Source organism: Crinia signifera, chromosome 5, assembly GCF_055691185.1.
Source record: "Crinia signifera chromosome 5, ASM5569118v1, whole genome shotgun sequence".
Classification (NCBI taxonomy): domain Eukaryota; kingdom Metazoa; phylum Chordata; class Amphibia; order Anura; family Myobatrachidae; genus Crinia; species Crinia signifera.
The window spans coordinates 35,935,043-35,951,551 of record NC_139221.1 but is presented as its reverse complement, the minus strand read 5'-3'; the positions used below and the strand labels follow the sequence as shown (position 1 = coordinate 35,951,551).

The 16,509-nt window shown below is 42.7% G+C and overlaps 1 protein-coding gene across 4 annotated transcripts in view; it reads right to left on the bottom strand.

Moving 5' to 3' along the window:
- Positions 1 to 16,509, bottom strand: part of CPQ (carboxypeptidase Q) — a 435,363-nt gene that overhangs the window by 116,591 nt on the left and 302,263 nt on the right. For all 4 annotated transcript variants that reach the window (XM_083187007.1, XM_083187008.1, XM_083187006.1 and 1 more), the window contains exon 5: positions 11,973 to 12,084. In XM_083187007.1, coding sequence (XP_083043133.1) covers positions 11,973 to 12,084 — 112 coding nt within the window. The remainder of the gene's footprint in view (positions 1 to 11,972; positions 12,085 to 16,509) is intronic.

The following is a 16,509-nucleotide window of genomic DNA, read 5'->3' as shown; positions in this document are numbered from 1 at the left end:
AGCATCAAAGTCTACTTGGCATGTGCAGAGAAATGGCGTGGCACCATTTGGAATATTTTATTGTGCCAATTATCCTCATCACATTAACAGAGCTGCTGCTGGCGGCATAGGATTTCAGAGAGGTAAATATTAGAAAACTTTGTGCAGGGCAGTGGCGGCTCCAGAGAAGTGGCTGCAGCACAGTTCAAAATTTAAATAGCGAAGCCACACCTACTGCCAATGAGTCAGTTTGGAATGGCAGTTGGTGTTGCTCCTCTTTTTGAATTTTGAACTGTGCTTCAGTCCCACCTCTGTGCCACCACTGTTGCAGGGCATATGTGATGGGCCCACAAGTTCCATCCTGGACTCAGGGGCTCTTGTGAACTACACACATACCGCACCCATTATACTGTAAATACACCACTGTTCCAGCTCAAATATCGGATTTTTTTTTTTTTTACAAAACTGTTAAAAAAAATTTAAAATATAATTTTTTAACTATTAAAAAGAAATATTTGAATTAAAAAAACAAAATCTCCAACTTCATTTTAAAAAGTTTTTTCTCTATTTCATATATAATGCCATAACTGTCATGCCATGAAAGCATTTGTATCTTTATTTATGAACATTCATTTTCTGAGCAAGCGGCAAATTCTGTTAATTATAAAGTTCTAACAAGAAACAGATATAATTGTATTAAATATAATTCTACTTTTATATCAAGTCACAGGCCACTGACATCATCTGAATTCGATACTCTGGTTACAATAGAGAACTCCTGTGGGTATCACAAAAGGAAATTAAGATATATTTTTATTCTACTAAGCATAGAAACTATAACATGGTTTAATGATAGAGCGTATAATCACATTTTTTCCTAACAAAGAGAAATAACCTCAGTGAAGCACTCTATTAAATATTGTCCTTTCTTATAGATGAATGCTAATGAATGCAGAATGTGAAGCCGATACATGCTTCGCAATAATGAAACTAAATATCCTCTTTGAAGAGCATCCTCTTAATGCTCTTCTCTAAGCGAGCAGTTGAAAACCTATTATTTACAAAGTTATTTTCATTAATTAAATGTTACTGAACGCAAAGAAAATATGAGCTTCGTAGAAACAAGGTGAAGTATTCACAATCTTCTTGCACAATACATTTAAATGTTGCTACAAATCAAACATAAAAGACCAAGTCGCAAAAAATAAAAGTCAAGAGAACTGAACTTGTTTGCGCTACAATCATGTTTTTTGGGCAGTGTTCATTTGGGTGTGCAGGTCAATGTTTGCAGACATAACAAATGTTTAAATCATTTGTAAAATGTTGCTGGTTTGAGTGGTAATAGCTACCCAGGGTCCAGTGGTCAAGTGATGATGACTCTAGCCTCTAAGCCTAAATTGAACCCTCTTCCTAGTGTCTGTCATTCTCACCCAAATAACTAACCCTAACTCACATGTAGCCCAACCCTCCGGTACTGCCCCCTAAGGACAAGTCGGACCTGATTTCACCCTGCAGCTTCCCAGGAGGGGGACACACGATTAGGCACTTGATGTGCCAAGGTTTGCATATGATAAATCGCATGGATTGCTAGTCATCTGTATGGGCTTTTTTTTTTTCAAGTTAGTGTGTTCCTCCCGGCTCCCGCCGCTGCCCGGCAGCCAGCGTCATCCTCCCTGCCCGGCGCGCTGCTCCCGCTGTCACCCTCCTCCTTCCCGGCTCCCTATGCAGCCTCCCCCTGCTCGGCTCTCTATAGCCGGCATCCCCCGCCCGCTGTCATCCCCCGCACGGCTCCGGGGCTGGGCTGCACATAAGAATTAGCAAATCTTATGTGCAGCCCGTCCGACCTCCCGACCCCGATCCGATGCGCACGGGACCGCGCATCGGATCGGACGGGGTGTCTGCAAGTGCGTTTTGGCCCGATTTCACGGCCGGATTCATCCGAATCGGGTGAAATCGTGCCCAAATCGCATAGTGTATGGGGGCCTTAAGTTTCTAACATGTGCCTAACCTTCCCCCTAGTGCCTAACCCTTTGGTCCCACAGCCTAACCTTAATATTCCCCTAGGGCCTAACCTGAAAACTCCAGTTCCACAGCTATACTTGTACCATCCGGTCCCACAGCCGAAACCGAACACTCCTCTCCTACAGGCAGGGCTGACATCAGGGTGGGAATGGAGACTACCAAGCATAATTTGTCAGAAACAATGTTCACATTTCACTTGAAGCAATGTGGATGCAGGGTGGAAGTCTTGGCAAGCATACCAGGGTTGCAGAAAGGGGGGGGGGGGGGGTGTTGCCTATTTTGTCAGTGCCGAGCCCCACAATTTCTTATGGAAGCCCTGCTCACAGGCTAACCATAACCCTCCAGTACCGCTGTCCAACCCTAAACCTTCCACCACTGCCTAACCCTTACTATCAGTTACCTCAGCATAAAGCATTGTTCCTGCTGGCTAACCCCAAACTCTCCAACTCTGAGGGGGAAATACACTTATTTTTGACATTTACTGTCCCGAAAATACGGCAATTCGTATTCGTATTGATAGCACATCAATACGAATACGAATTGCCGTATTTTCGGGATAGTAAATGTCAAAAATAAGTGTATTTTTGGATACAAATACACCTATTTTTTTTCCTTTAGTAAATTTCCCCCTGAATGTCAACATTTGACATTTGTTGGCATTAAAAGCATGTTGACATTCTGCAAATGTTGATTTGTTCCATTTCAACATTTTAACAATGTCTACATCATTACTGCCAATATTGTAGTGTAGACAGTTTGACAATATAGTGACTACACCTTAACATTACCTAGCTCCAAGGTTGAGCTTATCATTAGCTTGCGAAATCATTACATCCTGTCCAATACAGAGTTTTCACCTTGACCATTCGGAGCATGCTGGAACCACCTGGAATGGAACAAGGTCTAGCCTACACTATATGCTTTTAATTGTAAACGGGGGCTATTCAATTGAGTCCATTCTTTCAACTAGCCAAAATGACAAAATAGACTTTCCTATTCAATTGCAACCATTTTAGGATGGTTTTTAGACATGTTTCACTGGTTTTTTTTTTTTAAAGTCAAAACGGTATCAATGAAACTACTATTTAAATAGTCAAAATGGGCACAGTAATTCACGGGTTTTTTGACCGTGTCTGATCGAATTTGCCACGTAATTGAATACCCCCTTGAAGTTTCAGTATTTATGTAGAAATTTGCAAAAGTTGTAGACAGTTCGACACATTTGTTAAAGAACCAATCTTAAATAATGACAATATAAAGATGAAGAATGGTTATTAAACAAGAACAGAAAAAACAGTACTAGGTGTTAAATAACCTGCTGACTAGACATATGGGAGGTCATTCTGGTTGATTTGCTCCCCCGCACGTTCGTACGGGGAGCGATGTTTTGTTTCTGGGCATGCGCATAACCATTTATGCGCATGTGCAGGCTCTGTTTGAGAACGGAGATGGTGACTTGCATAGATCCATGGGGAAGCCCAGCGTTTCATGGGCATTACAATGCAAATAATGTGCGTTCCACGGGTGCCAGGGGCGGGCAGCTGATGTCACCAGATGTCATCTGCCCACCCTGTTGACCTAGCAGGGCACCGCAAATCTGAGTCAGAAGAGAGTGACGTAGATTTGCCAACGCTTAAGAAATAATTCGATGGTCGGTGACCATTGAATGATTTTGGCCGCGCACGCAAGGCTGCGAATGGATGTTTATGCAAAAAATCCATTCGTATGCGTGTGAGAACATTCGCCGTTCCAGCAGGGGGCAGACGTTCGTGTGGGCGCCGTTTAGTTGTCTCGCAAAGCTGTGAAATTCGCAGCTTCGCGAGTCAAGCAGAATGACCTCCATGATGTAACTCCAAGAGAGGGCACCGTTATTTTCAGTACCTGGTTTTATCGTGCTTACAGTATGTAGCCCAGGGGAAACCAACACCACTCTATGAATTACTGCTGCGGTTACAGACAAAACAACTAGAATGTTGTTGTTTTACAGAAAATGCTCAAGGGCCAAATTATGGAATATATTGCAATAGCTCTAAGTTGTGCTGGGTAACCCATCTCTGGGGTATTTAGACCACAGATTATTACGCCTCCCCTTAGTTACTGTATCCAGGTACCTGTGTCTCCTATAAAATCAGAATATAGTTGTACAGTGGGTCAGATGCACTAAGCTTCAAAAGTGATAAAATGGAGAGTGATAAAAAACCAACCAATCAGATCCTATCTGGCATTTTTCAAACACAGTCTGTGACATGGCAGGTAGGAGCTGATTGGCTGGCTGTTTATCACTCCCCATTTTATCACTTTTGAAGCTTAGTGCATCTGGCCAAGTATCTTTTATAAAGCCTAGTCCCCCAATTGCACTACTTTAATGCCTGACATACAATGCTTTGCAGTTCTTATATTATAAACTTTATTAATTCCAGCTCTGGCTGTAGAGAGCCAAAGGTCTCCTCTCATTGCTGGGGCTAAGATATCCCATCTGACATATCCCCACTCTGCAGGAAATGAGCGGAGACCTGCCGGCTGCTCCCTATTGTGCGTTTATACATTATATTAAAAAAAGTGATGGCTCTTGTGAGACAGCTTTATTTTCCCATGTACTTGGGAGTTATCCCTGGTGGTGTGTCTCCCTCATAAGGGCTTCAGGAGTAATTCCAGAAGTGGTAGGTTCCAATATTATCTGCTACTCTGCAATTGTCCCTCATGGGTCACACGTACATTCTTCTACATCAGACATGTCCAAACTGTGGCCCTCCAGCTGTTGTGAAACTACACATCCCAGCATGCCTTGCCATAGTTTTAGCATCCCCTAATGGCAAAACTGTGGCAAGGCATGATGGGACTTGTAGTTTCACAACAGCTGGAGGGCCGTAGTTTGTACATGACTGTTCTACATGCCTGTCACCTCGTGTCTCCATGGGCAACACACAAATAAACTTTTATGGTTGGGCTTAATATAAGCCATGATACAAACTACATTAGGAGGTATCATAGCTTTCAGTATAATAAGCCTACCCATAATAGTAAAGAAATATGCCTGATTAACCCAAATTAAAAGTAGAAATAGACAAAAGAGGGACTTTATAAATTTAATTGAGGGCCACTATAAACTATTGTAGCACTACATGTACCCATGACAATGCCATGTGCATGCTGGCCCATTAGATACAATGTCAGCATTGGCTCTCCATGCATGGCGGAACTTGTTGTTATTAAGCATGTTCTCAACAGCCTGGGGCAATGGAAGGTACACACATAAGTGAGCCGTATTCTCTAGGTGGCAGATCCTAATTTTGAGAACTTCATAGCCCCCCAAAGTACTAGGCCTGCTGCTGAGCAGTTACTGTAATAGAGAGGGGCTCATTATAAAAATCTCTTTGACTTGTAAGTCACCCAGTGGAGTGCCCTGATGTTAAACTGGGCACAGTCTATCTGGCCAGTTGCTCCGCAGCAAAACGTATGTCTGGTTTTCCCACGGTGTTCTCACCGGTAACACAAACAGTTTAAGGATTTCCAAACCTGTGTAAAACCACTTAGAAAATTTGGAGTTTTGCAAACCATGCAGTAAACTGCAGAAAAGTGTATTTTGACCCCATGTCTCATTGTAGGAGACCTGACCCGAGATTCCAAACACAGACTGTGAACCTCCACTGTAATTGGGCAAAAGCATAGCTGGGCACTTAGGGGCAAATTTATACAGGTCTGTGCTGAAACTCCTCTGCACAGTCAGTATGAAGGGGGTTTAGAGATAACCGCAGCAGTTTTTCTACTTCCAATAGCAGCCTCCACAGGTTTCCATGGGGGCTACTGAATTGTCTATCTTAGGAATGTGAAGTATTCTGGACCTTGTTCCTGGCAGCAATGCTCATTTTCTGATGGCATAACCACCATCTGCTCATGTGCAGTTTGCTCATTAGATCCGTAGCATGACGGAAAGGGATGGTGGTTCACTTTGATCACTTTGCTTCTAACCCCTCTCTGGGACAGTGTTTTTTTGGAAGCTCTGTCGCAGTGCCCCATGCATGAAAAACTATTCATTTTATATTGAGACTTGGGGCATAATTATTTTATGAAATCGGCATTAAAAATGTACATTGCGATAAGTATTCCCCTTAGGTAGAGTCAGCGAGAGTGTTAAACCCTTACAGAAACTTATTGTACACATTTTAGTAAATTATAGAAAGTGATCATACCCATCCCACAAAATTATGTACTGTTAAATATGTCTTTAGCAGAATGTACTAAAAGGAAATTGTGGCCAGAACCCCAACACTTACATTTTCAACTTCCAACTTCCATTTTCCACTTCCTATATGAACTAAGGGGCTTGGATGCAGTGTTTAATATCAGATTTCGTTGATACCCTATTGAAGCCTATCCTCTAACAGGGATCCAATTAGATAACTCCCAGCATCTGTCGTACTACCGAGTTACACTGTGAATACCGCAGAGGGGCTCTCAAGGATGAAACCTGGAATACTAGCACTGCAAAGGACAGCTCTTCCCGGGACAGGTGTCCTTTGCAATACTGATGGCATATACAATTACATACTGTATGCGATTAGCATGCACAATTTATGGAAGCAATTCTTAGTGCCCTTAGTCTTGGAGAATAAATGTTGGTCATTTAAAATAATACTAATGTTGAGTGATGACAATACACATGTATTTTCTCTTACTAATTTCCCAATCAAAATAATAGTTGAATCTAAGAAGCAGTCTCTCCATAATTAAAGCATGAAGGGATTACATATCTACTTTACAGTACTTATCTTTGTAATCTTCTCCTACCAATATTTTTATTGGTTTGAGTATGGGGATATGAGTGTTCGTAAAACAAAGTTATTAAAAATATCGTCCGTTTAAGTGAACAGCCGATATATCGCTGGTCCGTCGACCAGTGTGTATCTGTAATGTGTTGTTCACAGGCATATATGGTCGGCGGTGTAGAATTGATGGCCGATAAATCGTCACATCATGCTATGTGTACAGGCGATCCAACAACCGCCTGTACACCTGCTGCACAAGCCGGCAATGATTGAAAGCAAAATTGTGCTGGCTCTTCAAAATACACTGCCTGATCCAGATATATCTTGATGTGTGTACCCAGCCTTAGCTGTTCAATGACCATAGTGAAAATCAAGAGGAAGTGTCCAGAACAGGGTTGGCCAAACCGCTCCTCGAGATCTACCAACGGTCCAGGTTTTCAAAATCACCTAGCTGGTGCACAGCTGTAGTCATTACTAACTGTCAACATTCCCCAGGTCACCTAGCTGGTGCACCGCTTTAGTCATTACTAACTGTCACATTTCCCGTGTCACCTAGCTGGTGCACAGCTGTAGTAATTACTAACTGTCACATTTCCTGGGTCACCTAGCTGGTGAACAGCTGTAGTCATTACTAACTGTCACATTTTCCAACATGCTGCATTCATTCCTACTATAGATCCACAGGTTGGCTGAAAAACATGAACTGTTTGTAGATCTAGAGAACAGGTTTGGGTGGGGCATGCATTGTAAAGCTTTCCAAAAGGTGAATGCTACCTGACTCTTTTTTCAAAATAGGTCCCAACATTCCTGTTTCCAGCAAGAGGGCAACTGAAGACACCATCAGCAGCAGTCGAAGCTACAGGAACATTTAGGGTTGAGTAGTAAGGCTTATCAGCAGTCCCAATCCTGAGATTCTGTATAGGCTGATCGGATCTTTACAGAGGGAGTGTGTACCTAAGAGCGGTATGCACTGTGGAAGCTGGCGCGTTTCAATGGGAAAAGAAGTGGCTGGAATACCGACTAAAAAGATAGGATGCCCCATGCATGCTAGCCATGAATAACCTAGTGGTGCATGCAAGGCCCCACCTCAGGTCAGTTGGGCCCCGCCTATGACACGAGTCCACATTCCGAATACTTTAATCTCCCAATCTGTTACTGCTAGAATCTGTAACCACACTACTGCGGCTGATGTTTAGTGTCTTCTAAACTTGGTTTTTAACAACATGGAATCTCAAAGCAACTTGATATTTAAATCCCAAAGAGCTGACATTCCAGCACAGTCTTGGCAATGCAAAGAATAGATGTGCAAAGAACAATATAACAGATCTGGGATGGTGTATACAGAAACAACCTCTAACCTTTCCCAGTGTTGCCTGCGGTGTCTCTTCATGTAGGATCCCAGCATGGTCTGAGAAATGCTATTTATCTCTTGTGTCTCATTCCATTTTGTAGATGTATTTATGCGTATTTTTACCCTAGTAAGTCATTTATAATGGGCGAGGCAGACACCAGAGACAGCAGACAGTTTCTCTTTGTCAGTTGCTGAAACAATGCGTGGGGAACTAGGTAACGAGTCTCTGTTTGGGCTCATTAAATTCTGTTGGGCTGGATAAGTTCTGTTTTATTCTGAGGTCACTGTACAGCATAAACACACCATGTATCAAGGCTTTAGAAATAACATAAGTGTATGTTATCTTAACTCTTTCGAACCTAGGTATTTCTGGAATTATTTTTACATCTTTGATGTTTAAAAGCCTACTGCTAGCACAAACATTAGTGGTTTATATATAGAGGAGAAGGCAGAAGTCGTGTTTACCAAAGATCTATAATAGAATTATTTTGGGAATAGAATAAATCAGTGTCCAACTCACATTCTGAATCTCAAAAGATAGACAAATCTTATATACCAACGGAGCAGGGCTCGTCTTTGGCCGGCGCTCGCCAGACCCCTTGCGCTGGTGATGCGATGCGATGCGATTTTACACGACTATTCGATTAAAATTGTACAAGCACCCTAATGGGTGCTTACAATGTAAAATGCACCCCCACGCCACCCCCCACTATAAATGTGAACCCGAAGCGTGGCGAGTGCAGCGGTACGCGTCCTACAACCTTTTCATACCCCCACTATCCACATCGGCGTGGAGTTGATTTTATATAGTGTGGTGAGCGCAGCGAGCCACCGAGCCCGAAGCGTGGCGAGCGCAGTGAGCCCCGCGAGGGGACGCGTATACCTGTGAAGTTATGCGCGACCGCTCACCACACTTCGGGCTCGGTGGCTCGCTGTGCTCGCCACACTATATGTTATGTTATTCTGTGATTTGCTCCCTGTAAATAGCATGAAACGTGTATTCGCTTTAGACTACAATTCCTAAAAAGCCTACAGAACTTCTCTGTGTGTCACATTCCCAGTGATGGAGGAGTCTAAAAGGACCTGTCCTAGGGGGCTGTGAGCACTGGGAGGTAAGAAGGATCTCAGGAGAACAGGTGATTAGTGAAAGAGGGTTCCTGTGAGGTGATTACTAAAAAGGGAGAGAGTGATGCATGAGATAGACATTTAACGAGTCCGTACAGCAATCTTAACCCTTTGAGGGACAACATCTGTGAGAGATGCGCAAAATATTGGCTAAAAATGGAAGCATCGCTCACAGTTGTTATATAAATTTAAATAAAATGTTGTGTAAAAATGATTAGATTTCCTATATAAGGTAAACATTCCAGGTCCTTATGATGAATAAAACTGTTTTAAAAATTATCTTTCTAGGTGTGCATCCACAGTGCAAATTCTTTTTTTCTCTTCTTTGACTGATTCTAAAAAAGAATTGTGGTGATCTGCAAAAGAACCACCCTGCTGAAGAAGATAACAGCAGTTACCAAGACCTTGTTGCTGGTAAAAAGGGGCTCATTGTATGGACCATTTTCAAGGACTCCACCCCACCACTCCATTCTCCGCCATTGGGCCTCACAGTCCTTGCAATGGTAGCAAAGCCCATTAGACATTGTTGGATGTTGCCCTAGTGTTGATAGTTGTAACATGTCAAGCTTTGGATCCCTAAAAATGAACAACTGCCACTGACCAAACTGATAGAGGGGACATGACAGAACAGAGAAGTGGCAGGGATAGGAAATAGAGGAATATTACAAGACAGTGTAGAAGGACAGAGGTGACACGACCAGGAGAGAGGAACGGGACAGATGGTACAAGGACAGGACAGAGTGGACTGGATTGAGAGGTGACAGGGACAGCGATGGCAGGACAAAAGGCAAGATAGGACATAGATGTCAGGGACAGTACAACAGTGACAGGGCCAGGATTGCGATAACATGGACAGGGTTACAATAGAGGTGTTAAGACCAGGACAATGGGGCAGGGGCTGTACAGAACAGAGGGGGCAGGAGAGAGTGGTGACAGGGAGAGGACAGAGGGACCAGGAAAGAGAAGACTGGGACAAACCATAGGTGTTAGGAGACAGGTGTGACAGGGACAAGTCAGATGTGACCCATGCAGTTCCTCTTCCCTGCCTGGGGTGTCGCTGTCTGCTTCTAGCGGTCTGTATATCATCACTGATATGCAAACCAGACCTGTGCTAGAAATACCATAGCAGACAGCGACACCCCAGGCAGGGAACAGGAACTGCATGAGTTTTCAAAGATGGCGAGTGCTAGAATAAACACTAAATTAGCAGTGCTTAGTGATTAGGGTGTGCACCTGCAATCTCAATTCTGTTTGGAACTACAAGTCTCAGCATGGTACCAGTTTGTAATTAGGGTGTGCAGTCCCCCCTCCCCCCCCCAACAGTGAGAACCTGTAAGAACTGAAACAAAAACATCCAACAACATTTCTATTATTATTATGAACAAGGGAACAAGAAGTAGAATAAACCAATTAAGAAAAACCTTTTTCATATGTATATAAATATATATATATAAAATCTTCCGGGCAATTATTACCTTTTTTGGTACTTGTTTCCTAGCACGGCCACAATCGCGGGCATCGTGTACCTTAAAGTTAAGGTACACGATCCCTGCGATGGACCTGATTTCAAAGGAAATCGCGGGCATCGCGTCGGTCGCGGCCATTAACATTGCCCCCGACGCGACCGACGCGACGCCCGTGATTTTGCATAGGCTTCAATGTTAAAATAATTTTTAACATTGAAATCGGGAGCATCGCGTCGGTCTTGTGCCATTATAATGGCACAAGATGAGATGGACTTGATTAAGTCCATCTCACATAGGAAACAATGTGAAATGGGCCAATATGACCCATTTCACATTGTATATGGCCCCGTCGTTACCCCACGATTGACGCGAACCCGAAGCGTGGCGAGCGCAGCGAGCCCGCGAGGGGCGGCGGTGCGCGTCCTCCAACCTTTTCATTCCCCTACTATCCACGTTGGCGTGGAGTTGAGAATATAAAGTGTGGTGAGCGCAGCGAGCCACCGAGCCCGAAGCGTGGCGAGCGCAGCGTGCCCCGCGAGGGGACGCGTATACCTGTAAAGTAATACGCGTCTGCTCGCCACGCTTCGGGCTCGGTGGCTCGCCACACTTTATATTCTCAACTCCACGCCGACGTGGATAGTAGGGGAATGAAAAGGTCGGAGGACACGCACCGCCGCCCCTCGCGGGCTCCCCATGCTTCGGGTTCGCGTCAATCGTGGGGTGGCGTTCAGGGTGTCAAATTGGGGGTGTAGGGAATACTTTACATTGAATCTAATGTAAAATCAGGTCCCAGGGACCCTAGTCACATTTCATTCAATTAAAAAATTGCGTCGGTCGCATCGCATGCGATTTGGTCGCATGCGATGCGACCGACGCGATTTTTCCGACACGACCACCCCGATGGAAATCGGGGTGGCCATGCTAGGAAACAAGTACCCCTTTTTTTATTTTATTTATTATTTATTTAATTTTTTTTGTTTAAATTGTGTGTTTGTCTTGTTTTAATGTCATTTCATAATTTTAAGATTTGCAACTAATTTTGAGTTAAAAATAGAAATTCCAATGTTCTGAAAAATGTCACAATGTTCTATGCAAAATATAAAGCTGTAAAGCTGAATATTTCGAACTATGTATATGTATATGTTTCTATTAATACTCTTGAACATTGTCAACTGTATATTAAATGTTAAATTGAATAAAATATATTAATAAAAAAAAAGAAAAACCTTTTCAGTTTAGAATAGCATCATCGTAAATATTTACCAAGGTCGTTAATAAGAGACAGCGCTTCCCAAGAGATAAAGGCTCCTCCGCCGTCATCCATGGCCCCTTGCCCAACATCCCAGCTGTCCAGATGTCCGCTGACAATCACAACCTAAGATGTAGAATAGATAAATAAAAGATGGTCACATGTTACATTTTTGGGGGGAAGAATGAGGAGGAAGGGTTGGGGGTTTCAGAACTTGTATTTATCAGGACCCATCTGCTCTGAATTTTTAAAACAATATGTATTCAGTATAAACATGGATGTAATTAATCCATTTCTATCATCATTGTTGGACAATGTGCAATGCAGTAAGTTGAACAAGATTTCTGGCAGTAGAAGCCAGTTGCTGTTTCCTAATAGAAATGGGAACAGATACTTCGAGAGCCGGAAACTCGTTGTCTCTTGGTGGGTGTAATTCCTAATAGGCCTATAAAAAGACATTTTTAACGGAATTTAAATTTCATTTTTAACAGAAATTTAAACGAGTAGCTTAATGTGATCTTAAAATTGTTGTTTGAATTATTATTTCTTTTTTTTTTTAAAGAAAATACTGGGACTGGCCTACTTTAGAAAATGCTGCTGTAGGAGATATTTGAACATAACTTAATTAGAGTTTACAAATGTGCACGTTTTACGGAGAACCCCCACTGGAGACCCAGATGAGTACAGCTTGTCTGATTATAAAAACACATATAAAGCCACATTATAGTACATTTCTAGCAATAGGCTATTTTCTTACAGTAGTATTTGTTGGTTTGGGAATTGCTAATGCGCGATTATGCGCATGTGCGGTCCCCCTTTGCGGACGGCTTCGGCGACTATCATTATCACCGAGGTGTTCACAGTCATCGGGGCGGACAGGGGGCTAGTGAATTGGGACGCCCAGCATTTCCTGGGTGTGCCCAGAAAAACTCTGAGCATCCCCCTGCAAACACAAGCGCGGCAAAGGCTGCGCGGCGCAGGAAGCTGACGCCACATGGCGTCAGCGTCCACCCCAGTCTCGGACATTTCCAAGTCAAATAAAAGTCAGTATGACTTTTATTTGCGACCGTAGAATGATTCCCACCCCCTCTTGCGCTCGCATGCGAATGGATGTGTCAGCGTTCCGAGGGGATACCGCTGCTGAGCGAACCAAGCTCATTCAGACCCCCATCTATTATCTGCTAGAAGGTGCTAAATAAAAAAAAGTAGATTGTGATTGGTTGCCCATTGCAAAATCCCAACTGAAATAGAACTCCCGTCTTCGTAAATTTCCCTCTACATACTTTATGTTTAACAAAAATTACTGAAATCCGGGTAAACACATTAAGATTATCTGTCCGGCTTGAATAGAAATGTTAATGTACGGAAGCAAAGAGACACCAAATGAATATGACAAAAAAAAATGGTCATCCAGATAAATTTGACTATCACAGAATTAAGGGTGTCTATGAGGAAGACGTCCTTAACGCAGGTGGCGGATGTGGAACTTCTAAGATTCCACCTCCACACTTGATGTGCTGGAAAGTGGCAATTGTTGGCAGTGTGAGATTGGTCTGGGGCAGTTGGTTACATTTTTGCCTAGGGTGCCGAGAAGCCTTACAACGCCACTGAATGAAAGAGGACACCTTCACCAAATACATAATACATTTGGCCTTCATTGGATTGTAACAATTTGTACATGTTTTTATTACATGGAATTCTCATATGTTATAAAATGATCCACAGTAATACAAAGTAACAAATTATAACAAAAAAGTAAATATGGAAAAAGGAAAAGGTAGGAACAAAGGAAAGATCTCCCATGAACCAGAAGGCACTACCACACATATGTAACATCAGTGTTGCTGATTTTCTGGCTGCCCTCTCCAGGAGAGGACAGCCAGCTCGATAAAGCAGGGTCCAGCACCGGGGAATAGGGGCAGCTGTACTCATATGAGGAGGCTGTAAAGGGGGCGTGGGACATGTGACCGCATCATCATCATCATGGCCTCTCTTCCACTGCACAATATAAGTATTACAGGCATTACACAGTGTGGGGTGGGCCAAAATAATGTGATTCAGTGTGAAATGCGTCATCATGTATCCATGGAACCCCACCGTGGAAGGGTTCGGGTGATTATGGGGGTTGTGGGGGGCTTGCCCACCTTTTGGAGGGCCAATAGGGGAGCCTCCCAGCAGTTACGGGAGAGTAAGCAAGTATGCGCAACTTTATAATTGGATAGGAAGATCCGCTAAAACACCCTGGGGCAGAGTATTAAAACTTACAGCAAACCCTGTGATATCTTTGACTGTGTGTCCAGAATTCCCGAAACAGGAAATGGCAAATTAATGAATTCCAAAAGAGCAAACCAAAATTTCTTGTTGGAAATGCAATCTCATAAGCAAAGGTACACGGACGCATCTGGTCTAGAAGTGCAAGATTCACTTTTATACTTTAACACCTTCCTGACGCAGCATGTTTTTGCCTTCCTGACAGAGCCCTTTTTTTCAAATCTGACATGTATCACTTAAGTGGGGATAACTTTTTTTTGCTTTTACTTATCCCAGTGATTTTGAGATTGTTTTCTCGTGACACATTGTACTTCAAGTTAGTGGTAAATTTGGGTCGATACAGTCTGTGTTTTTTTGTGAAAAATACCAAAATGTCGTAAAAAAATGGAAAATTTAGCAATTTTCAAAATGTTAAATTTTCTGCTTGTGAGACAAATAATCATACCACTCAAAATAGTTAATAACTAACATAGACCATATGTCTACTTTATGTTTCCATCATTATTTCAACATCCTTTTAATTTTTTTGGACACTAGGAGGCTTAAAATATGAATAGCAAATTCTCAAATTTTCAAGAAAATTTCAAACTGATTTTTTTAGGGACCAGTTCAGTTCTGATGTGACTTTGAGGGACTTGTATGTGAGACACCCCCATAAATGATGCCATTTAAAAAACTGCACCCCTCACAGTATTCAAAACAGCATTTTGGAAGTTTGTTAACCCTTTAGGTGTTTCACAGGAATTAAAACAAAGTGTAGGTGAAATTTCAAAATTTCATTTTTTTTGCAGATTTGCAATTTTAATACATTTTTCTAAGGAACACAGTAGATTTTACTAGAAAAATGTGACTAAAAATTGATTCCCCCAATTCTTTTGTTTTCATAAATATCCTATATGTGGCCCTAGTGTGCACGTTGACCAAACCACAGGCTTCATAATAGAAGGAGCACCTACTTGATTTTGGAGCCTCCTTTTTATGAGATTATTTTTTAGGCACCATGTAGGTTTCTAGGCACCATAAGATGCTAAAAGTTAGGAACCCCCCACAAGTGACCCCATTTTGCAAACTACACCCCTCAGGGAATTCATCTAGGGGTATAGTGTACATTTCAAACCCCCAGGGGTTTCACCAATTGTGGTACAACTGGGCAGTGAAAATGAAAAATTATTTTTTTTACACAAAAATGCAGTTCTGGCTCCAAATTTTTCATTTTCACAAGGAATGAAGGAGACAAAGCACCCCAAAATCTGTGCCCCAATTTCTCCCGAGTACGGCAATGCCTCACATGTGACCAAAAAATACCATTTGGGTGCATGGCAGGACTCAGAAGGGAAGGAGTGATTTTTGGATTTTGCAGCTCAGATTCTGGTGGAATGTTGGTGGGTGCTATGTCGCATTGCAAGACCCCCGAAGCACCAATACAGTGGAACCCCCCCCACAAGTGACCCCATTTTGCAAACTACACCCCTCAGGGAATTCATCTAGGGGTATAGTGTACATTTCAAACCCCCAGGGGTTTCACCAATTTTGATACAACTGGGCTGTGCAAATGAAAAATTACATTTTTTACACAAAAATGCAGTTCTGGCTCCAAATTTTTCATTTTCACAAGGAATGAAGGAGACAAAGCACCCCAAAATCTGTGCCCCAATTTCTCCCGAGTATGGCAATGCCTCATATGTGACCAAAAAATACCAGTTGGGTGCATGGCAGGACTCAGAAGGGAAGGAGTGATTTTTGGATTTTGCAGCTCAGATTCTGGTGGAATGAATGGTGGGTGCTATGTGGCATTAGCAAGACCCCCGAAGCACGGTGAAATGATGAACCTAATAATCCATAGATGTGTGGTATATTTTAAAACACTCCTTTATACATAGGCCGGGTTTGTCGGGGCAAGTTTCACAGTGGAAAATAGTATCCTTTCTTATTCCCTTTTTATAGCAAACTTTGCACCTTTTTTGTGTCCTGCCCTTTTTTGCAGTGGAGGGGATTTCGTTAGGAAAATGCTGCCCTGGTACAATACGGGGGCCAGTACTAGAAGTACTGGGGCCCTCTGCCTGCTGGTTCCCAAATATTAGGCCCTTTATGACTTCCTCTTGAAAGTGCATAAATGTCCCCCTCAGGCTGGTAGAACGGAATAGCACGTAAGCGTTATACAGTGCCATCTGGATGATATACACGGCCAGCTTCTTGTACCAGATTTTTGTTTTCCGCAGGGGACTGTACGGCTTCAGTACCTGATCTGAAAGATCCACTCCGCCCATGTACTTATTGTAA